Source organism: Tigriopus californicus, chromosome 3, assembly GCF_007210705.1.
Source record: "Tigriopus californicus strain San Diego chromosome 3, Tcal_SD_v2.1, whole genome shotgun sequence".
In the NCBI taxonomy this organism is placed as follows: Eukaryota; Metazoa; Arthropoda; class Copepoda; order Harpacticoida; family Harpacticidae; genus Tigriopus; species Tigriopus californicus.
The window spans coordinates 9479227-9502145 of NC_081442.1; the positions used below are offsets into that span (position 1 = coordinate 9479227).

At 43.8% G+C, this 22919-nt stretch overlaps 3 protein-coding genes across 4 annotated transcripts in view; 2 read left to right on the top strand and 1 right to left on the bottom strand.

Annotated features, from left to right (window-relative positions):
- The window catches only part of LOC131878136 (uncharacterized), a 4636-nt gene extending 3188 nt beyond the window's left edge, over window positions 1-1448 (top strand). Inside the window, exons 7-8 of the mRNA XM_059224034.1 lie at window positions 8-203; window positions 903-1448. Coding sequence (XP_059080017.1) covers window positions 8-203; window positions 903-1233 — 527 coding nt within the window. The 3' untranslated portion in view covers window positions 1234-1448. The remainder of the gene's footprint in view (window positions 1-7; window positions 204-902) is intronic.
- A 91-nt stretch (window positions 1449-1539) lies between these two features.
- Window positions 1540-9898, bottom strand: LOC131877381 (calpain-D-like). Its single transcript, XM_059223021.1, has 9 exons — window positions 8183-9898; window positions 7925-8102; window positions 7512-7858; window positions 3911-4217; window positions 3627-3843; window positions 3345-3541; window positions 2296-2427; window positions 2036-2228; window positions 1540-1970 (listed from the first exon to the last, which is right to left on the bottom strand). Exons 1-9 carry the CDS (start codon window positions 9701-9703, stop codon window positions 1793-1795), a joined length of 3270 nt encoding a protein of 1089 aa, XP_059079004.1. The 5' UTR covers window positions 9704-9898; the 3' UTR covers window positions 1540-1792.
- A 2058-nt stretch (window positions 9899-11956) lies between these two features.
- LOC131877384 (GRB2-associated-binding protein 4-like) lies at window positions 11957-22560 on the top strand. Of its 2 annotated transcripts, none has more exons than XM_059223028.1 (6): window positions 11957-12188; window positions 20077-20202; window positions 20273-20450; window positions 20544-21365; window positions 21492-21826; window positions 21900-22560. In XM_059223028.1, the coding sequence occupies exons 1-6, from the start codon at window positions 12096-12098 to the stop codon at window positions 22248-22250; spliced, it is 1905 nt and encodes a 634-aa protein (XP_059079011.1). In that variant the 5' UTR covers window positions 11957-12095; the 3' UTR covers window positions 22251-22560. The 2 variants fall into 2 exon arrangements, with proteins under 2 accessions (XP_059079011.1, XP_059079010.1); XM_059223027.1 differs by lacking the exon at window positions 11957-12188 and adding an exon at window positions 19808-20003.
- Window positions 22561-22919: the final 359 nt, after the last annotated feature.

The following is a 22919-nucleotide window of genomic DNA, read 5'->3' on the forward strand; positions in this document are numbered from 1 at the left end:
ATTCATGATGGATGGTTTTCGTTTTCATGTAGCAATCCGGATCCGACCACAGACGAAGAGGCCCGACAACTCCAAGCGGACAATCTTCTGAATGCCACCCGATCCGAAAATATCTCTCGAAGTGTGTCTCGTTTGGGCTCGAGGATTGCTTCCAAGCGGAACTCGCTCCAATCCTCGCGGCAACATTCTCGGACCGGATCCAGGTGCGATCTCACAGCTACAGAAAACGAGTCCGTCCCTTTCCTTAACACTTCAGATGGCCTCAGTGACTCCACTGAGGTCGTCAACAGCAGCGCTCAGGAGGACACGACATCCTCCGAGGTCGTAGGTCCTTTATTCCCGGGAGGCAAGGTGTTCTATAAGGACATCACCAAGCAGGAAGGAGGGGTGTCTCGGAGGCGGTACAACCATGATGTGATCACATGGTATCATCCGACCGATGCTCACTGCGACGAGGGCAACCAAAGCTTCTACGAGACTCTCGTGAGCCTGTATCATCTCAGCCAAACGGGCCTGGGCCCTCAAGGCCATAAGATGCCCTACGAGCTCTCAGCCGAGATGAACAAGTACCGCTCAAATTGGGCGCTTCATCTCAAAGCGGAGAAACAGTCGCCTTCCCCTGTTGTAGCCTCCGAGGCTTGAGCCTCATTCCCTCTCGTTTTCTATTATATACTCTGTGTATCTAGAGCTTTTCAGTCCCTCCCCCCCCCCAACCAGCCAGTACAAAAGTCCACGACTACCTCAATCACTCAACAACCAGTTCTACCTCATAAATACTGTACAGAAAATACCGTATTATAACTTACGTCTACTGTCAGGTAGGTAATCTAGTTGCGCGCTCTCGTCGGCAAACCCGTGATTTCGAAATCCAGCTAATTTGAGGTGACTGATCTGAATTGCAGACGGGGTTCGATAACAACCAGCCGACAAACGAGTGAATCCGAAGGTGGAGAGACTTTGGAAAACATCCGGAGAGTCACCGAGCGTCAGAACTCGGTTCTCGGTTATTACTATCGTAACGATAAAGGCGACCTGGTCATGGTGAACATTTACGACATCTCAAACACGGATCCAGCTGATATCCTGGGTAATGACATCTTGAATGCGGACTCCATCATCTTGGACCCCGAAGAGGTTCACGACCGATTGCGATCCGTGCCTCTGGATCGCTTCATTTCGAATCAATCCACCTCACAGACATCTTCGTCGAGTCATGCGGATGATTCGACTTAGTTTCAGGAGGAATCCTCGTCTTCCCTAAGTCTGACCAGTGACTCGGATCGCTGATGGATCTAGAATAGTGATGGGGATGAATCCAAGTCTTCCCATGGCTCCCTCGCATTTGTGAACGGCACTTCTAATTTTTCAATTGTCTAAAACAAAAACAAAAATCGCAACCTCAACGTATAGTAATCTTGTCATTGGAGTGAATAAACACGTCATTGTGAGTCCGTTTGTCGTTTGTCTTCTTTGACATGTTGAAGCCTGTCACCCAAAGCGTTTTCATCATTGTTTAGAGGAATGAAAAATCACATCTGATTTGAATTTAGAAATAAAACATTTAATGACCATTCAAGTGCAATGTTTGTAATTTCTATTTGAATGCCAATAATGTATGGGCTACGTTGTCAACGAAGCAAATAAGGACATAAAAAAGTTCTGATACCTAAAAATTGAACACAAATGGTCGGTTTCACATCATCTTCGGCACTTCAACACCGAATCCTAATGCGCCAAGAGTATTTTTTTGATAGAGTATTGACAAGAAGAACATTGCACATCAATCCATTTACTAAACCGGACGAGGATCGTGCAGCCCACTAATTCCACTATCAATGAGTGGCTCGTGCTGAGAAGTGGGTGGACCCCATTCCGAAAGGCCCGCACTCGATGACAATCGATGAGTCAGTCGATGGGCAATGGAAAAGCCACCACAGCCTTCCAATTGAGTGAGGACATTGATGACTTGTCTAAAAAAACAAACAAAAACAATCCAATAGGGCATTTTATCACCATTAGCAGGTCCAGGTCATACCTATGAAGGGGCGGGACCGAGTCTACCGTGTAGAGCACGCCCCGAGTAGAGACTACGTTGTAGCTTTCCTTGCAATCGCATTTGACATGAACCCAACGGTTTTCGTGACGATTCTCGATCACGACCACAAGTCCAGCCCAGCCTTTGGTGAGGTAGTAGGCGGTCATACCTTGACGACCTTCGTGTCTTTGTCCTGAGCATAATGAAAACTGTGAGTGGGGCTTCGATTTTGTGGTGAGTGAGAATGGGCAAAATCTTACCTTCGGCGAGGGTGAGGTTGATGATGGAGTCTGCGAGTAGATGAAACGAGGAGTTCAGTTGTTCGATCAGTAGCTTCTTGGAGCTGTGAAGGGCTAGTATGTACTTGGGAAAGTCGGATGAGTCGTTGTAACCTGAAGCAAAGTGTTATCTTTATACATTTTTGGTTTGGATTTTCACTGGCTTTACTAACAACTAAATGGAATGTAGTCCTCGGTGATACTAAAATGAAAGCCAATGATTCGTTCAATTGTTACCACTAAAACTTTATACAATATTTGGTCTACCAACGAATTTGAAACGAATTTGAGTTGGCAGACCGGGCAAGCCCTTGAATGTAGGGTTGATGGGGAATTTTGGTCAATAACTTGTTCCAAATCTGACTTGAAAGATACTACTGGGGATCAACAGCATGTACGTACATACTCTCTACCCAAATATCAAGAGAGAATTAAATTAAACAATAAAGGAGCCCGAGAAAGGAGAGAGTATAAATGCAATATCTCTTCATGCTTCATCGTACATTCTTCTACTGAACTGAAATTTACTTCCAATGACTTTGGGACTCAAACGCTCGGGATTGGACAGATACTGGGTGAACTCGTTCATTGCTCAGGGAAAAATATAAAAATAAATTATCATTTCTAACTCAACATAGTTTTGCGTCCTTCTTGCAATCAAGGAACCAAGACGGACAGAATTGGCGAAGAGACCAAAAATGTGCACCAATTATCATTGAAACCGTTTTTACGACGTCTTCTGTAATCATCAATTGGTAAAAGTGCGACCGACTAAGCATTGCTTGGGATATCGATCCATTTCCACCCTTATTCCCAAATATTAATGAAAAATGTCATAGTTAATGGAACCAAGTTGTGGAACAAGGCGACAAACATTTTCTGTATCAGAGACATATCTCAGGATCCTTACAAAAATAGTCAAAATCTTTCTGGAAAACACCACTCCAAAGATCTAATGATAGTGAATTGTGCCAAATGGTGAATAAAACTCCAAGAGAAAGGACGTTTTATTAAAATGTCTTCACCCTTACCCGTGTGCCAGTGGTTGAAAGCCAAGTTGACAACGAGGTAGCATCCTGGTTCGAGCATCACATGAGTGCCCACGAATCCGCGGACTTGTCGCTTGCTTGATTTGACCAATTTGCCCAGTTGAGGGGGCCCAGTGGTGCTAGATCGGAAAATCACCACACACAGATCCAACTGAGAACGGCTATTCCGAGACGATGTTCTACAAAACGTCGATCAAAAAAATAATTATTAAAAACAGAATTATTATTTTTTCCAGTTTTTCTGCCTCTGGGGCTGTGGCCTACCTTTGACCTTCTTGAAAAAGCGAGAACTCGACTTCTGTGGGCTCGAGGACGGTGAGGAGGAAACAACTTTGATGTTTCTTGGACGAGAAAGGCGGCAGACAACCGTTGACACGGATTTCGTTCCAGTCTTTTCGAACTTTGCAAATGTCGATACAATCAAAATATCGTAACACATCCTCATAGGCCATCCAGAACACGCCGTCGTCCTCCCCATGAACTGAAAGAGGGCATTTACCATAAGGTCAGAACAAGAGTTCATTTAAGAGAGCTCCTATTTAGCTTACCCATGAGTTGCTCCTTCAGTTCAGCAGTCCAGAGATCGGATTTATCCGACCAGTCTCCATTCCAAGAGAAGTGTCCCCAAGGGTTTCTCATGCGGACGAGTTTCATGCCGGCCAGGTCTCGGACATCTAACACGGAGTAGGCGTGACGAGGGCGGAGCCCAACTTGCTTGTAATCTTCGTCATTGACTCGCATATTGCCTCCTCCACATGAGGCTCCCATCAGGAATCCTGCGTTCCGTGAGGACAAAAGTTGAGCCCAAATGAGATCCGTGTCTAGTTCCTCCTCCGGAGTTTGCAGCGAGCTCGCCTAGAAGAGCAAAATTCCATGTTTAACGGCTTAGACCAGGGACTCTAAAGAGAGGAAACGACACGACTTTCCCCTGACCGCCAACTTAGGCCATTGCGTTGAATCAAGACATAAACTCCAGTATGAATAAAACAAGATTATCCGTACTGCATAGTACATTAAGGTGTTTTTAATTAATAATGATCTCCTTGACATACAACTCCGTCCATTTGTCAAATATTTCTGAATAATTTTGAAAGTCAGAAGAATATATGAAATACTCATGAACATCAAACTAATCAAAAACAATCAAAATTGCCTTTCAAATCAGTGAAATATTGCGTAAAACTGGCTCAAAAACACGCATAGATAGAAAATCAACAAGAATCATTTTACTAATTGATGAGGAACTTACACTGACAAAATAAAAATAAATGTATGAAATAGGTTATAAAAATACTTGTACATAAATGTTAACATATTAGAATATTTGTGATGGACAATTGATAATTTTGTCTTAATCCACACTATTGAAACAAAAACATCAGGCATTGGTGAAAAGTGAATGAATTAACTTTTAGTAGAGTTTAATCTTCTACTTATTAGGAAGTTTGCATGAAAGGTAGGCATTATTTAAGGGGCACAGAGTAATACCAAAGTACAGCACTAGATTTCAATTTGAACTTTGAACTCCAATAAATTGTGTTTTTGCAAAAGCATCCAAAATAGTGTCATATCTCTTAAGATATATTATTCCATGATTATAAAGCATCAAAATGAGTTTAAAGAACAATATGTAGCTCAGAGCTACGATATGTCTACATTTGGATTGAGGGCCATTCCTAGAGTGAGAACCACATTTCATAATAAGTCCACCAAATTGCTTGAAAATTGGTCAAGATGTTTCTGACACCATTTTCTTCAGATGATATTATTAGCAAAAAAGTATTGACTGATTGTGTTTAGAGCAAAATCTTGCTTTATCATGAAAACCCAACTAGCACTTTTCAGTTGTTGTACTTTAAGACATTGTTAAAAGTCATTTTAAGTATATTTACATGGTTGGTTTGATGCACATACAATCAATAGTTACGAAAATTATATTAGTCACATATTTTGTCCAATACTTAAGCCAATAATTGACATTGAAAAATTTCAGCAGCAAAAGTTTAGGCCTTACTTGGCGGGAAAGGTTTGGTGATCACAAAAAGTGGCGTTTCCTTGCTTTAGTGTCCTTGCTTAGACATACCTTTGTTCCTTTTCTGGACAAAAGAAGAAAACTTTAGTGCTGTCTTCTTTCAGTGACCATGGCTAAGGATGTGTAAAAGGTGCAGATAGTTTTTTGCGCAATTGGCAGTTTTTCATTTTTTTATTCATATTTGAAGTGTTTCATTTCATTTGCATCATCAGCAATTTTTGACCAAAAATGAATTGAAATTGTCTTTATGACACTTTTCCAAGTCGAACAACTAGTCTAAAAATCAAGTCAAGTGGCACACCACTCTCAGACTGTTTTCCAAAACAAACCTCCACTAACCAAAAAACACCACTTTGAGCCACCTTCCACACCTACTGATCCCTATTTTCAGTCATCAACATTCCCCTTCTTTTAAAAGATGCCATAAGTCACCTGGTCTACGGAGCTCATCAAGCAGTCAGGTAAGCCTCGTGTGTGGCCTTAAAACAAGCAAAACAAGACTCCATATTGAGCTGTCAAACTGGCCTTCACAATAATTTTGCAAGATATTTATCTATGTCCCACAGAACCTCATTTTTGACAATTTGTCTGGGGTCTTACATTTGGGCATCTGCCTTCACAACTTCTGGGGTAAATTAACAAAACAGCCACACAATTTTACTCAAGCTGCAGAACATAGCATTCTGGCGATGCAATAGCCCTCATACCCATCTCTTAAGTGGGATCTTAGTATTAATGTGGGACACTTTTCTGTGGTTCCAGGAAAGAGTTGTTGTTTTTTTCCCTTCAAATTGTGAACATGAATTGGCCAATGTATCACTCCCTCAAAAATCGTTGGAAATGGTGTTGACAGGGTTCTATGAGGCATAGATGAACATCCTACAAAGTAGTAAGCCAGAGTTTGACGAGTCAATTGGAAGCTTAGCTCCTTTGTTTGGCCAATGTCCCAGCACAAGATTCTTTGCCCCCCTTGTGATTTCAACAAGCATTTGCATTTTGAATGTTGCTGTTTTTTTTGCATTATTGACAATCTCTAGAGCACATTTATTTGCATAATTGGCCAAATCTATATGTACTTTTTGCACAATCTTAATCATGACCATAAACAAGAATCATTCGACTGTTGACTGAGGAGTTTTTTTCTGATAGTTGAGAGGTTGAAGAATGATTCAAAGCGAATGAATTTTCATTCTACCGATATCATCGAAACTGGGTTTTCATGTTTTGCTCAGTCTTTTTGGTTGTACTAAATTAGTAATATAAATTAAAAATATCTGTTGAAAATGCTCTAAATGCACCCAAAATGAAACCATTACAAACATTTGGCCTTTTTGAGTAGGCTCGCCGGCATCTTTGGAGATACTTAAGCTAAGGATTTATTTGAAAGCAAGCACAATTATCTTAAGACAAAATAAAATGCTACTCTGGCGGGGTCAAGTACTGTTTTTTTTTTGAGTCAAATGTTGAATGGTGTCTAAGTGTTTAGGTTCTCCCAGTCCGGGCTATTGTTACAGTATCATCAATAGGGCTTGTGAAGTGAACGCGTTCATAAACAACTGACGTTATTCCATGGAGTAAAATCAAAGAAAACATGCCCAGCCAAACCGCACTGTGCATGCATTGGATTTTGACATTTATTCCATTTCGCATGCTTGTCTAAGCAACTAGCATTGTGGTCTTAAGCCAATTTGATAGTGCGTTCACCAAATTACACCAAATATATTCATTTTGTTGGGTTTTGTAGCACAGCTCACTCAAAATCACTTTATCGATTATTGAAAATTCAAGGGGCGGATAGTGCGAGTTGACAGTGATTTTTTTTTTGTCTTGGTTCTCCCCCTCCCCGAAATGCCCAAAATCAGAGTGCCGGACCAAATTTTTCCTTGAACTTCCTTCATTTGACATGCCCTATTGTTACATCGCCCTTACTAGACTGACGAAAGCACCACTAATTTGTCAATCAAATAACACCGAATTTTGAACTTGGCTAGCCCAGGAACAAACCAAGGGTATCGAATCAGACAGCGGATGTTCTACCAATACTCTACGGCGGCTGGCTTCATGGCTTCCATTACATTAAATCAAAAAACACCATCATAGCACACGTTCTGCCTCACCTGCAGGGGCAAACTCTCGCAAGGCGCTCCAGTAAGTGTGGCTAGGCCTTCAATGGCCCGTCCAGAGACCAAGGCCTCATAGCAACCGTGAATTTTGGCCACTGCCTTCTCAATCAAAGGCACCCAGAGCTGATTACGTTTGGCCTGAGAGTAAACCAGCCGACCGCGTTTATCGCACGGCAGCAAATCGTCCACCAACACCGTTTTCCATCGGCCATCTTTACATAATCGGATGTGGTAGGCCCCGGCCTTGCAAAAGTCTTTGGACACCATGACTTTTCGGACCAAATCCTCGCGTTCGGCCAAAACAGCGAGGGCGCTCAGAAGCCAGCAATTTCCCAAAATGCCTGAAACCGAATGGTCAGTGGTAAACTGAGGTACTTTTACCGAGGCCCTGGTGTGATCGAACTCACCCTGGGAAATGTCCGAAGGAAAAGGCGTCCGAAACAGGGTCCATTGGACACGATTATCACTAGCAATCTGTTGAGGACGCAGCCATCGGGAAACTTGATGATTGGAGGGATCTTTGGTGTCGTGAAAGAGACTTTTGGGTGCTGGAGGAAACGAATCGTCCACAAATGAGTCATTCGTCTAAAACAGAAAAGAATCGGGTCCTTGATCTACCAGGTTTCCAGTCTCCAATCATCCCCAAACCAACTAAGTCAACTCACCGTCTGACAGACATCCAAGATGATATTCAATTGCTCCTTAGCCTCCGACTCTTCGATTTGACGGAGTTCGTCCATGAGCTCGCTCTCTTGTCGGATTGAGGCCATGGACACGATGCTGTCCGATCGATCCGCAGTTTCATACTGTTGAGTATCATAATCGGTGATGGGCGGTTTCTGGGAGATCGGCCCCGGATTATTGTTATCATGCTGGTGGTGGCTCTTGGTCGTCGATGTCTTCGGGGTCTGACGCATCGAAGGCGAGGTTTCGGACGAGGTCTGGAGAACCGTGCCACAGAGATCACATATGGTTTGATGCTTCTTATTCTCGAAGGTGCAGGCCGGACATCGTTGGACGTCTTGGGCGCGCCGAGCGGCTTTGAGCGCGGCGGGCGAGCTCGGATTGAGGCTATCACAGGCTTTACACTGATCGGATTGACCGAGATTCCGCAAGGTGCACCGCTCGCACGTCCAACCTGGGCCCTGGGCGGGCTGAGGGGCCTGGACGCGGCAGGCCAGACATTGCACGGCCGGGCCGGGATTCTCCAGGGTGCAAAAGTCGCAAATCCAGGACGGTTTCACGGCCGACGAATCCGCCGTGGAGGCTAAACGGAGATCGTCGGGCACGAACTGAAAATCATCCCGCAGATTCGAGGACAGGGTCGAGGACAGGGTCGAGGACAGGGTCGAGGACAGGGTCGAGGACAGGGTCGAGGACAGGGTCGAGGACAGGGCCGAGGGTGTAGGCGTGGTGACTCGGGCTCGCCGTGAGGAGTGGCAATTCTGGCAGGCTTGAACCGGATCCGGGTTGTAAGCAAAGGCGCAAAAGGGACAGGCCCACATTTGGTTGACGGCCAGGATGCCCGTGTCCTTGTCTACACTTAAAATCGGTCGGCTCTGGCCGAGCGCATGCTTGGGCAAGGGCGAGTGAATGCCCTCGGTGGCCGGGGGACCGGCGGGCCCTGACGAGGACGCGGGGCCTGAACGCCCGCCCGAGGAGGACTGACGAGCGCACTCAGGTGGAACCACCAGGGCGCGCCCTTGGGAGGCCGGCCCGTTCTCCGAGTGTCGGGCAGCTTTAGCGTCGGCTGGGGCGCCGCCTCCGTTGTCCTGCAGGGGCGTGATTTGGGTGCGGGCAGCCACAAAACGAGCTAGAAGTTGGGCGGTATTAGGACTGGTCACTTCCGAGCGGCAACGACGAGGGGGCGGGCCTCGAGCGGCCCCGCCCCCGTCGTGGTGGGCGGATCGACTGTGGGAGTGCGAGCGTAAGGCCACTAAGGGCGTGGTGGGTTGGGTGGAACTGGATTGAGGGGCGTGATTCTCTTTGAAAGAACCGGTCAGCGACAAAGAGCGCGATAATTTGGCCTTCACCTTGTTGAGAACCGTGGTGTTACTGCCGCGTTTGGGCGACCGGGCTTTGGGTGGAGGGGTGGCGAGGGGCGTGACCGAATCGGGCAATTCGATGGGCGTGAGTGAGGCCGAACGCGGTGGCTGGGGCGTGGCTCGGTTCAAAGCCGCAGACATGGTGTCACCACCCCCTGACCACCCTCATTTAGGTCTGGTCAGGTGGTAGGGGTGGGGATTGGATTCATAGGGCGTGGGGGCGTGGAGGTATGGGGGCGGGCAGGCAGGCAGGCACCAGAGGTCAACGCCGTTCAAGGCTCTCAAAGTTCCCACAGATCCTCCTCCGTTTTTCGGGAATAGCTGATCGCGCCCTCTAGTGGAGAAGCAGTCAACCTAATCAAAAAAAAACCAGCATCCCATATTTGTCATCATGGGGGTCAGATGGCTTTCCAAATAGAACATCGATCTGTCTTAATCGATTGACAATATTTGACCCACCCACGAATCACGGTGGGCGGTTCTTGAATATAAGGTTGATCTGGAAAGCTTAGCCAAAACCTGTGCCAGTCTAACCTTAAGCAAAAAATGCCTCCTACACTGGATGGATGAGATTGTTCGAGTTGTAGCGTTAATCGGTTTGGAAGTGAGTGAATGTAATGCATTTCGCTTCAAGTAGGACTGGCCCGGGCACAGAGGTCCTTGGCCCATGGCTTATTTCTAGCTTCAGCTCAATCAATGGACTGGATCAAATGTTATACTCCCCTGAAAATACAGTACATAAATAGATAGATAGATACAGGGCCAATGATTCAGCTCTCTTCGGGAATTCAACTACCACAAGAGGACTAGCAAATCCATTCTGTCCAACAGTATGTAGTGCGCTTTGAGGGGGATGGATAACTTTGAACCGGTTGTTTGATTGAGGTGAAAATAGAAAAATGTAGTTGTCCCAACCTGGGACCAGTCTCGTTTGAGGAAGAATGCAATACGTTTACTTGATTCCAAAATGTCAATTCTCCACCCAAACATTCATTTTCATCCATGTTGTATTTGTTCATGAATGTTCTAACTAACCAAGATTCTCAAAGACTTGAAGGTGCTCTCAAAGCGATTGAACGAAAAAAAATTGTATGATGACCTAAATCCCTTTTTAGTTATGATCAATTGGTCTTTTTTTTTTAACCTAACCTTGGTCAATTCAAATAGTTAAGGATCTTAATTGACTCGTTTATTGTAAAAGCTGGATTGAGCAGTTAGTTTGCGAACATCACAGCAATCATTTAGGAAAATTGTATTCAATGTGATAATGCAGGAATTCATGAAAACCAAGTTGGTGCTATTGTAATACAGATGATCAATTCATTATTTGAACAGCCCGGCGCAAAGGATTGTCTATCCTGTTTGGCAATGAAACATTTAATGTTTGGCCTGCATGGTCTTTGAGCAAATGGCAGCGCTGGACCGGTTATCTCCAATGAAATGGGGGTTGTGTTGGGGTTAAGCAGTGCGATTTTCAGTCGCCAGGGGTATTTTTCGATAAAGGTCAGGAGGACGGTCAGGACTATCTCTAGTCAGGACTAAGCAGACAAAGAGATTATGAAATTTGATTAATATAAGGCGTGCTTGGACTTCTATGACAAATGCGAGGATTGCTATAGATATTTTTGGTTCGGAGTCGGGACTTTGATTGCATTTGAGCGGATTTGTACGAATTTATTCAGGGTCAGAAGAGCACAAAAGAAGCAGTCAGGGCTGCCAATGCTGATTTTGACATGGTCTATGATTTTGAATTTAATCGAAGCTTTTGACAAAATAGATCCAAGAAAAATGAGAAGAACATCATGAATTAGAAAGGATTGTTCAGCTCATTTGGTTAAAAATATTTCTGGCAGCCCTAACTTCTCTTATTTTTGTGGCAGGTGCGAAAGCACCAAGTATGATCGAATTAGTTACACATTACCCCACCTATTCTCCTTTTGAGCAATTAAATGTCAAAAAATATATATTAGAATGCAATCAAAAACAAATGTTGCAATATTTTTATTAAGGTAAATTTATTATTTCTGATATGAATAAGCGATTTCAAAACAGAAGTCTGGCTCAATTTTAAAAGTATTTTCCAACCCTGATTCTCTTCGGTTGCAAATATGAGAAGGCCTTCTCCACCCTTTCTTTAAGCGTGATCATTTTCAGATTTTCAAAATCAGCCTATTTCCAAGTCCATGCCTCAAACCCACATAAATCGCAGTTAAAATTAACCCATTTCCTACAAAATATCCCAATACTTCTTCAAGTACCTTTTTTCTTACCCTCTTACTTCCCTTACTACCCATTTCTAACTTGACTAAGCCATTGACACTGTTCAACTAGGTTCTTATCCGTCACCTTGCCATTTTGTGTCAGTCTTCTCTGTTTGCTCTGAGAACTTTTGTGGGTTTTGTGGTGGCAAGTGGGAACTTTCCTTAGATAACTCGCAAAATTTACTACCTCTCGGCCTGCTTCGTTCCTCTTGGGTGTTTGGCTGTGCTCAGTGTATCTGGGTGATCTCACGTGTCCAGAGTGTTTTCCAACTATGGAGAACGACCAAATGCTCCACTATGGCTGGCTCATCAAATCTCCGCCCTTGGAACAAACGGGCCATCGACAACCCAGCTTCCTGAAAGCCGTGAGTCAATTTTGGATGCCTGATCACTACTACTGGGGTATTCTTTGACAATCTAGAACTTGTACCTACTGAGCTGTGTTATCTGGCTTGGATGGATCATTCATAGATCATGAGCTTGGGTTACCTCTTGGCTGACATACATCACAGATGAGATAAGGTGGAGTGGTCAACCATTAGCCGTGCTGGTCCGATTTGGACCGCCGGGAATGAAATTTGGAACCATCGGTCAATCGGTAGCTTGCTCCATAGATAGTTCCGATAGCAAAGCTTACCTTTGGGCGTTCATTTAGATTTGACGGTTTTAAGACGGGTTCGAATACAAGTCCTACCAACTCCTTTAGAAAAATTTGGCTTCAAGTCTAAAGTTGGGCTTAATACCCTTAAATTGACTGAATAAACTAGGGACTACCATTTTTCAATTCTGTTTAGCGTCCGGAAAGAATTGGTATTGGAAACACGTTTTTGTCCTTTATTCGACTCCCGGTCGTCTCTTTCTAATCCTTTCCAAAAAACACAACCCCCAAAAACCAACCTCTTTCATGACGTCATCGAAGCGGGAAGTACAAAATGGTAAAAAGGATCAGCTAATGCAATGGTGACTCTACATCTGGAAACAAAGTTGTCGCCTCGAGTGAAACTGAACATTTCTTGTAGACTTGTAGATTCAGCGCATTTTCTTATCCTGAGGATTGAAAAAGATAATGAGCCAAGCTAGACCGATTTATGATAACAAAAAAATTAATCCCTAGAAGTTGGTAGAGATGATTTAACTAAAATATTTTATCCCGAGCAGCCTTCGATTAAGTCTCTGATACATAATGTAATAAAAAGCAAGAATATGACTCAAAGTGCATTGACAAAAAGGGCGAGTGGCTTAACTCTGTATGTGTTCATTCCTCTAATTTGAGAAGACTGTTGGCTAACTTGTCTGAAGCTATGTTAATGAGTAATACTTGGATGCTGACCAATCGCTGAAGAATAACCTTTCATCCTTTCCTAAATGTTGGACATTTGTAATTCAACGCTATTCATCGAAGCACAAAATAGGCTCAAAGTTGTGATCTTCTTCACGGGTTCCTTCTGACTAACACTACTAAGTTGTTGAAATCCCAGTTTTGTGCCATTCAATCTTATTAACTCGGAAGGTGCTCTATGTTGCGGCATGAACAGCCCTGCATTGGGGGCACCATTCATTGGCATCGGTACAAAAACAAGCAAGTTCCTCCGAATTGGGTCGAGGAGGTCTCTCCGGATTGACGTGTGTCACCTCAAGCTAATCAGATCCGTGACAACAAGTGAGAAGGCCACTTTCGAGAGTAATATGACCACCACCAGCCACTCCTTTCTTTCGTCCTTTTCTCGGTAGTCAAATATTGACACATTCTCCCTGTCACTTTGGGTTGGATCGAGCATTGCTGGTTTTTCTGGAAGAGTACCACAACGAAAAAGATTTTGAAGACTCTGTATGCGTTTTTCACCCTTCGAAAAGCAGATTGGATTTCATGTGGGTTTTCACGGGCTCTAAATTTTCACGATGAAGCGAATCGAAACCATTATTTCATCCCCATATATGGGTTGCGCTTGGAGGAAAGATCAAATTCGCCTTGGAGGGGTACACAGGGCGAAAGACATTCATCTCGAGTAAAAAACAGAAGTCAGTTTGATAGAAGTCCATTGTCAGGACTACGACGCAAATAGTGATTCAGATCATTTCATGTTCCAAGATCATGACTCTCCTTTTTGTTGACGCAAAAGATCTCTGAAAAATGCAGACTGGCTTTAACAACTTTCATTTACCCTGGATCGATAAGATCTGGGACAAATTCTCTCGAGCAAGCATTTTAAAAGAGAGAACAGCTTCAATTAATATTCTACCTAGAATCAAAGTCATTCCCACCGTGTCGAGATGTTGGATTTGATGGGCCAATAGTACTCGTAGAACGCGTAGAACGCGAAAACGGTTTCCTCCATCTCCCATGTTTTTATTCGTCAAGATCGCGATTGGATGGGGCTCCCTAGGTGGGAGAAGTTCCTGTCGGGAGATGGATGGTACAGGGTGGTTAAGGCTCATGGCCTTGATCTTTACCTCTATGCATCTCCGAATCTCCTCACCCAGCCATTCACCGCCCCCCTCTCTCTCTCTCCTCACCCTGTACCCATTGCGACTGAATTCTTGAATGAATGAGCATTTTATTCCGACCGAATATCTCAGTTAATGAGCTGCATTCGAGCTTTTATTCCAAGGTGCGGTTGCCCTGCTGAGTTTCTGACTTGGAAGTTGGGAAATCGAGGCACTTTGCTTCTTTCCGCAATTCTCGAATGCACTTTCTCGCTTATATGATCGAAGAAAATTGCTCGAACCCACTCGAGTATTTCCTCAGCGACTTCGTATATTTTCTAGTGCTTTTTTCCCCTTCAAATTCTAATTCTGATTATGAATCATAATCACTTCTTCAAAACGGAACCTAGGGCGGAGAGAGAGAAAGAGATGGATGCATCCAACAAACATGGATGGATCAGTCGAGTCAGCCAAGCGTGCAAACTCATCGTTTACTAGAAGGAACTCGGAGGCACTTGTTTGCTCGTTCTCGGATGAGAGATTTGGGAGGCGAGCTCGCCAAATGTCAAGTCAAGGTAGCTTCCGATCAATTAGAATTTATCGGCCGATCTTCTTCGCCCGAGTAGTGCCAAAAGACGCCCATTCCCACATCTTTCGACATGTCTCTCGTCATTGAAGAGAATGGAGACCCCCTGCCTTGGACGATGCGACGATGGCGGCAATTTCTCAAGCATACACGTCCATTCTTCAATAGTCGTCACTATTAGAAATAAGATAAATATTTCTTTGATTGTGTTCGTTAATACGGTGGAAACAGCTTTAATTCTTGATGGAATCCGCACTTGGTTACTTGATTCATTCAGGTTGTTATTTTGTCTCAAATTCCTCCGTGGTCAACAAAAATGTCGAAGAATTCCCATGTTTCTCGTTTTTGATCAAACTTTCCCTGAAGTTTCAATAGCATTGGTAACCAGAGCATCTCTCGTCATTGGATCGATTCAAACAATCCAAAGCCAATACCAGCCAGAATGCCGAGATAGAGATCTGTCAAGCAATAGATTCAGCCCGATTGTTCCATCATTTGCATCTGCATAGTTTGTCAACGGCAGGAGGGTTTCTTGTTGGAACTGTCACATTTCCTCTGGTTTTCGTTCCCGCCCAACTCGACGTTTCTACTGGCTTCCATCTCGTACTTGGTACATACTGTACACATACAAAGCAACCATGGCCTGTATTCCTGTATTCAAAGAATCCGTCTCGTCGAAGCAAAAGCGCCTTCCGGGGGTCTCTCCTTCACAAATACGACAAGACACGTTTCTTAAAACGCCAAGCGAGGGCTTTGCAAGTGTACTGTAGGTCGGGAAAACATCCATCCATCCGTTCATTCGTTCATTCGTTGGCCCGTCGATCTCCAGATCTTCACTTATGAAGAAAGAACGCTCTGACAGTCATTCAACAGAGGTGCCAGTGGGAAGTTGTGAAATTTCTTGGTGAATCGCAGGTTCATTCTGGGAATTGGTACTTGGTTTAGAGATCGTCTTCCTTCCCCTTCTTCCTCGTCGACTCTACTACTATCACTGCTAACAACAAAGCCAAGAGCTTGAGAGCGACGAGATCAAAGAGATTAGCCTCGATTCTCCGTCAGAACTTGGAACTCTTCAGGTAAATGAATGTCAATCAAAGGGAGTTTTTGTTCCCACTTCGCTCAGCGAGAGGTATAAATTCATAATGAGGATAGTTATTGATGTGATCGTAAATTGCTTAGAAATGTGATCATTTTGGACACACCAGGCGATATTTAGTGCATGGGCACTGACAATCACGTGTTAGGTCAAGATCAGTTAGATTTCCATTGGCCAGGACGAAATTTTGTCATGTTGGGAACTCAAATGAATTCGTAGGTCGAATTTCTTTGTGACCAACTAATGACTTACATTTGTTGCTGCTTTCGATGCAGCACCAACACTTTTATTCATAAAAACTTTGTATGCACAAGAAAGATCACTCGTCTTCAAAAGCTAATTTGTGTCGCCAACGATCTTGATTGATCTTCCGAGGGTCGTCGACAAACAAAATCTGCTCTCTTTAAAGACCTTTTAAGGCCTACCTCTCGAACGAAAAACGTGCATTAACTCATCGGCGCGACCTTATATGTTAACAAAAAAGTAGAACTCTTCATAAATTTAATGGACTTTTTGTAAAATAAATTTGCCCCTCGCAATGTGCCCAAAACCAATGAACACAAACCAGTTGGAGGAGTCTTCTCTTACTTACTCCTTTGTGTGTGTGTGTGTTTGACCTTTCTAAGTGTTCGTCAACATGAAAATGCAAATCATTTTTGGATCCAGCATTGCCATGCATTCGACGACGGTGCAGAACTCAGATGCATCTAAAACAATTGAATGTTTCTCCCAAAATGCGTGATTTCGCTGAGATGGAGATCCTCAAGTACCGAAACATGCACGGACTTGAGTAAGAGCGTGCCTCATTCTCAGCAAAGATAGATGCAATTGAAATGGACCGCTTGGAATTCTTGGGATTCTTCAAACTAATTTCATGCCATTTGTTTGGAAGATTTTTCTCCGCAACCTGACTTGAAAACTTCATATTTATGATAGTCAGTGAACAAGTTCGAATTTAAACCCCTGCATGGTGATTCGTGTCAAGTATTTCACTAGAAAGTGTGCTCTATTCACAGAATTGAAGCTATTCGCTTATTATAATCGCTCTTGTAAGGAAAGCCTCGACCAATCGTCTATTGTCCAAAGTTTATCTCTCAATTGGCTAAAGTGAAGCTGGCCAATCCAGATCACTTTCCCCTTAGGGAAACGATAAATTTGCTTTGTTCCGAACAATGCAAGCCCCGACTTGGAAATAGAAATGGAGCAAAAATCTCCGTCTCTCCAGGGGCTGGAAAGTGTTTTTTTTCCTGATTCTTGCCAAAGTGCGATACGAACGTAGCTCAATATAGAGTGTCTCCTCGAGAGAAACATCTCAATGGATGTCACCCACACTTACACTTCATTCTCACGATTTCACGATCGCGCGATTTGAAATCAGGGCACACCCAAAGTGGAGGGGGAAAATCTGGGATTGCCCTTCATCTTAATTATGTTCTGTCACTTCAAGTTCGCCACATGGTGACCGCAAATTGAAATGAATACATGAAAATTAATCACGCCATACTGGAAATTGTTATCCAGTCTGAGCTCTGATTGAAGTCTCAACGACTAGTTTTCATGCAAGGTTGGATAGCACTAGAAATGAGAAATATGAACAAATAAATATTGAACTCGTATCCTCACAACCCAAGAACCCACTGACATCATCAATCTATCGGTGATTATGCCAAATGTGGGTGGGTGGACGCGTCCAAATTAATAAAAGAATTCATTTCTTAGCCTCTTCACGCCCATGATTCGAATCAGAGCTAGGTTTCGCCGCCCATGCGTTCCACTAATGATGAATTCCGATAACAAACCCCGACCAGGAATTGATCATTGTTGTCGTTGTTCTTCTTATTCTCATCGGGAACCAACCACCGGTCGCAAAAAATCTCGACTTGACATGAACTTATCGATCCGACTTGGAGATTTCCTGCCCGTGTCGCAAGTCTCAAGGATGATCTTCCTGGCGAGGAGAAAGATCAAGGAACCCAGTCTGTCGGTGAACTCCCCCCCTCCCCCTTTAATGTTGGTTCGTCTTTTCCGACTTCCGCTGCGGTTTAATTTTCTCGGGTCTTCTGGATATTGTACAATGTGGCAAGCCCATTGGCCCACCACATGCGAGACGATAGGAGAGAGGGAGGATATTTGGTTGTAGGAGGTCACTTTCTTTCTTGAACTTTAGCTCTTCATTCATAAAGCCTTTGCCCCCGTCGCCCAAATCATCGAGAAGAGAAAAACAAAATCAAAGCGTGCAATTGAAGAAAAAAAAATCATTTCACGACTTTTGACATGGGGGAAGTCTGTGTGTGTAGTAGAGTGATTGAGTAATGTTGGTAGTCACAATTATAATCCCATTTTCATTGATCGGCTTTTGTCCCACTACGGTGTGCGATTCTCTTTTAGTGTTTTAGTGTTTCTGTTCTTTAACGACGGCAAGACGGACAATTTATTTGCGATATTTAGGTCAAAAATCATGTCACATTTCATTTTTTTATTCTCGTGAATTTGAATAAATCTCAAATGACAAAAGAAAGTGTGAAATTGAAAATAAGTGCAGTACAGTTTTCGTAGCTGGGTGATCAAAAAAGAGCGTTAACGGTTCGAAGAGCAATATTCTGATCGAGTGTCAAATGAATGGACACCGACTTCCACCTTCATAGGTGAAACTATGAATCTACGTGAACCGTAACAGGAATATAAATTTGATGTTTCTTGAGAAAAGAGTTTGGATTCTCATATTTACTCCGAGTCTTCATTGAAGGCTTAGAACCATTTTGAAATGTGAGAAGTCAACAAGGTCTCTGCCCCAAAAAACAAGCTCTTCCCAAATAATATTTGCGTTGTAAAAGTTCCCAACTTCATATAGGTTAGGATGGGCATACGTGCCGATCATGTGGCCCCTAAATTAAGTTTCTATGCATCAATTGTTCTCTCATTTGAGTATGCACACTACAAAAACTTGGGATCAAACTCGTTTAGGTCGATCAAATTAGAGACGCTTGCGGTCTTCAAAACTGAAGAAGGCCGCTTGAAAATTCCTAACATTTGGCACAATGAGTTCATAGGCGGAAAGATATGTCGATTTTGGAGCCGATTGGTGATTATCCTGACAAGCTTTTTACTTTGCAAATGTACGTACACAAATCATTCGAAAACTTCTCATATGCCATGGCCAAAAATTTGAAATTGGAATGGTCCCAAACCAAATTGTTTGAGATAGATATCGTTCACTCATAATTGTTCCCAACCCTGTAGTTGTTTACTCGCACATTTCATGGAACTGGTTAAAGAGCCTTCCCCCCCCCCCCTCCAAAAGAGAAATATTGTAATTTTTGCCATGTCATAAATGGAGACGCGATTGTTGGTTTTTAGCTTTATCATTAGTACACTTGCATTTGTTAGCTTTATCCGACAGTAATTTTGCCCTAAAACAGCACATGATCAGCGCTTCTAAGTTTCCTGATTCGATTGATTTCCAACAAGCTATATCATTTTGCACTTTTTGTCCCTTCTTGTCTCATGAGCCCTTCAAATTTCAAAAAAGTGAGGAAAATCAATTTTTGTGTAAAAAGGCATAATTAAAATAACCCTGCACAGCTCTTAAAGTTTAACTTTACGAATGCATAGTTTAAAATTGTTATTTTTGTTTTCATTCTACGCCAGTATTGACACGAACGTTTCAATCTCGCTCAATTGAGCACCTGACGGTATCTTATCACTTCAAGACATTGTTATCAGACTAAACTCGACGATCTGGGATGCGAACAATGCGACCCATGTTTGCTGATTACTATGCCTGTACTGTACAGTATGTAGGGTGTCCTGGTTAGGGGTAATTTTTTCTCGCCTTTTTCGTGGAATTAGGCGTTCTTATCAGACTCGGGTCATCATTTGAGTAGTGTTGTAAGCAAACACGGGCACACAATTGCTAGACAAAGTATAGGTCTGACTGCCATGGTGAGGGATCTCGGACATCTCTTATCGCGATTTCCTCCCATTGGACGCACAGTCAAGTCAACAAAGAAAATAGAAAGCGGCTCGCTTTTTTTAGGGGGGGAAGAAGATTTTTCAAGCGTGTTCGGATTCGTTGTCAGTGATGTCAAGAGACCTTTGAAGTGGTGTTCTTTGTCTAATTTCGGAATTGTTTGCGGTTGCTTTACAGAGATGGAGAAGACGATGGTTCGTGCTTCAAGCGGGTCAGTTTCAGGGACAGTACGTGCTCAATTACTACACGGATGAAAGTCTTCGAAAACTGAAAGGAACGATTTGTTTAGACGAATGTGAACAAGTGAGTTATTGAATTGAGTAATCATTTGATGTTTGTACGATCGGGTTGTTGTAATTTTCTTCTCATACAGGTCGATGTTGGACTCACTGTAGAAAACGGCAAACAAAGATACGAGCACATGTTTGACATCAAAACCCCTCAACGGATATTTTACTTGGCGGCGGACACTTTCGAAGAAATGAGCAATTGGGCCAAGATCGTATGTGAAGCGTGCGGGTTGAGAGCCACCTCCGAGGATGAAAATACTGGTACGAGATCCAAAATACTCGATACATTTTGCGTGTATGTACACACGTACACCGAATTGAACCTAATGCGTGTATATTCATTTCTTGTTTCAGAAGCCGATGCTGGATTTTCCATAGCCGACTTGAATGCCACCCACGCTCCCCGAACCGTAGCCACGGGGTCCTCGGGGCCGGTTTCGAACCCCTTGATCTCCAGTCCGTACATCCACATATCCACGTGTCATAGTGGAGGTCTTCCCAAGCACTTGCAAACCCATTCCTCACCGGGTGGCAATCAGATCCCTTCACCGCCGACCAATGTGTCGGGGTCGGAGATGGGGGATGATTCGGTCTTCTTTCCTTCCACAGGCGAAAACCATCCTCCCTTGTCACCCAATGGCTTAAGTGACCGACTTCAGAACGCCCTTCTACCCCCAAGTCGTCCTCCTAAGCCCGCCCATCTACTCAACCGCCCCATTCCCAACGCCAATCCACAAGCACTCGGGCCAGTTTCCCATGGCAATTATGCGAACTCCAATGATATGAAAGTGCTCTATCAGACAGAAATGGCGCAGGCGGCCCATAACAATGCGAGCTCCAACCACAAAGGCACAGCGACTCGTATTCGAGAACGTTTCATGAGTGGACCCACGGGATCCGTGGAAGCTAATAATAACTATAATGGGGAGCAATCCAAGGCCAGTCCATCTGTTTTGAGGGATATGAAGCCGGGAAGAGATGCATTTGGCAAATCGGCCACGGTGGATCCCAAACGAATGGGAGGATTGGCCGCCCTAGGGTCGAACCAAAAATCGAAGAGGTCTGGGAAATCCAGTCACAGTCCCGGACCTCCCTTGGGATTTGCAACTCTCAATCCGAATACCTCATTCAGACGAGCACCCCCAGTTCAGCGTGCGCTCAAGCCTCCGAACGCAGGTACGTTTACTCAGGAATCTCAAACAGCCTTCATTCCATAGGTTTCAAAAGAAGGGCAGGGATCAAAATGGCGAATCAGATATTTTTCGATGCTTAAGATGATTTAAAACCCTTGGATTTTTTTAGTTGCCTCTGAGATGAACTTGATGACATCCGGGTCCAATCATCAACTCCACCATAATAATCTTCCCCATCATCCGGCTCCAATTCATGGTCGAAGTCAAAGCACCAGTGGAACAAATCGGTTCGATTCGTCTCGTCACCATCACCACCACCATCATAACCACCAAAACCACGCCCACCACTCCCAATCCAAGACTCTACAACGTCACTTTAACTCGACGGCAGACGATTCATCCGATGAGGCAAGCATCTCCGAGGAACACATGGACCAAAGGTTCACTTTCGATGACACATTCCACGCACCTCTTCGTCCCAAGGATGACAACGAAGAAGAACAAGTGAGTTCCTCAGACCCCTCACATCTCCGAATCATTCAGTCTCATCCAACCCACCTTCAAATGTTTATTCCAGATCTACTTCTATTTGCCGTCATTCGAGTCTCAAGCCAGTTATGGCGGTCAGAAACTAACCATGATCCCAGCAGAACAATACGAGCGAAGTCCAGTGGCCTACATTGATCTGGACCTGCCTTCAACGGATGAGACGGATTCCTCCCGACTTCATGGGGATTCCGTATCGATGTCAGGCATGTCTAGATCGGGATTTTCGCCACAATTTCCAATGAGCGGGGATCCTTTGCAATCAAGCTCGAACTCTACCGCCTACAAAAGCATTGATTTTATGAAGACAGAGGCGTTCAATCGTACCCGCCATATTCGGGAAGAGAAATATGCCTTGGAACAGGAGCACCAAGCATCTTGATGACAGGGAAAGGAATGTTCGCCTCTCTCCCGTGGTACATATTGGATGGAATCTTTATCGCCGACGATTCGAGCATCCTCAAGTCCTGCGAGGTCGTGGATGAAGCGAATATTGAAGCGTATGGAACGAGACTAGTTTTTATCTACATTGAAGAAACCGCGACCGTTCTTTGCCAAGAAAAGATGAGCATTTTCTTACTTTACTATTAACCCGCGGAGGCAATGGCGTGTAAGGGCCCATGCACTTTCATCCACTGTGATATTTAACGATTTACTCTTTTTTTACGCAAAATACAAATCCTTTACATTGATCTACAAAATATTCTTCTTTTTTAGGCTTTTTTTTAGGTTTAAACCTTCGTTATCTTGTTGGGAATTGGGTTGCAAGGATTGCTGAATTTGAGAAAATTACTCTGGACAAACAAAATAGATAACATTTCGTAGTTCGATAATTCCTTGCCAAAATTAGCTTCAACTTAAGAAAGCAATGAAATTCCTGAAAAAGAAGCCAGTTTAGCAGAGCTGTCTAAGAAGCAGTGTGAAAATATTCTCCTCAGGTGTCATGGGATTCTAACATAGATTTTCGATGGGCCCGATGTGAACCTAAGCAAGGAGGAGATGTGGTTTATTGGTTGGCGCACTCCCCTATTGCGAGAGAGGTCATCGGTTC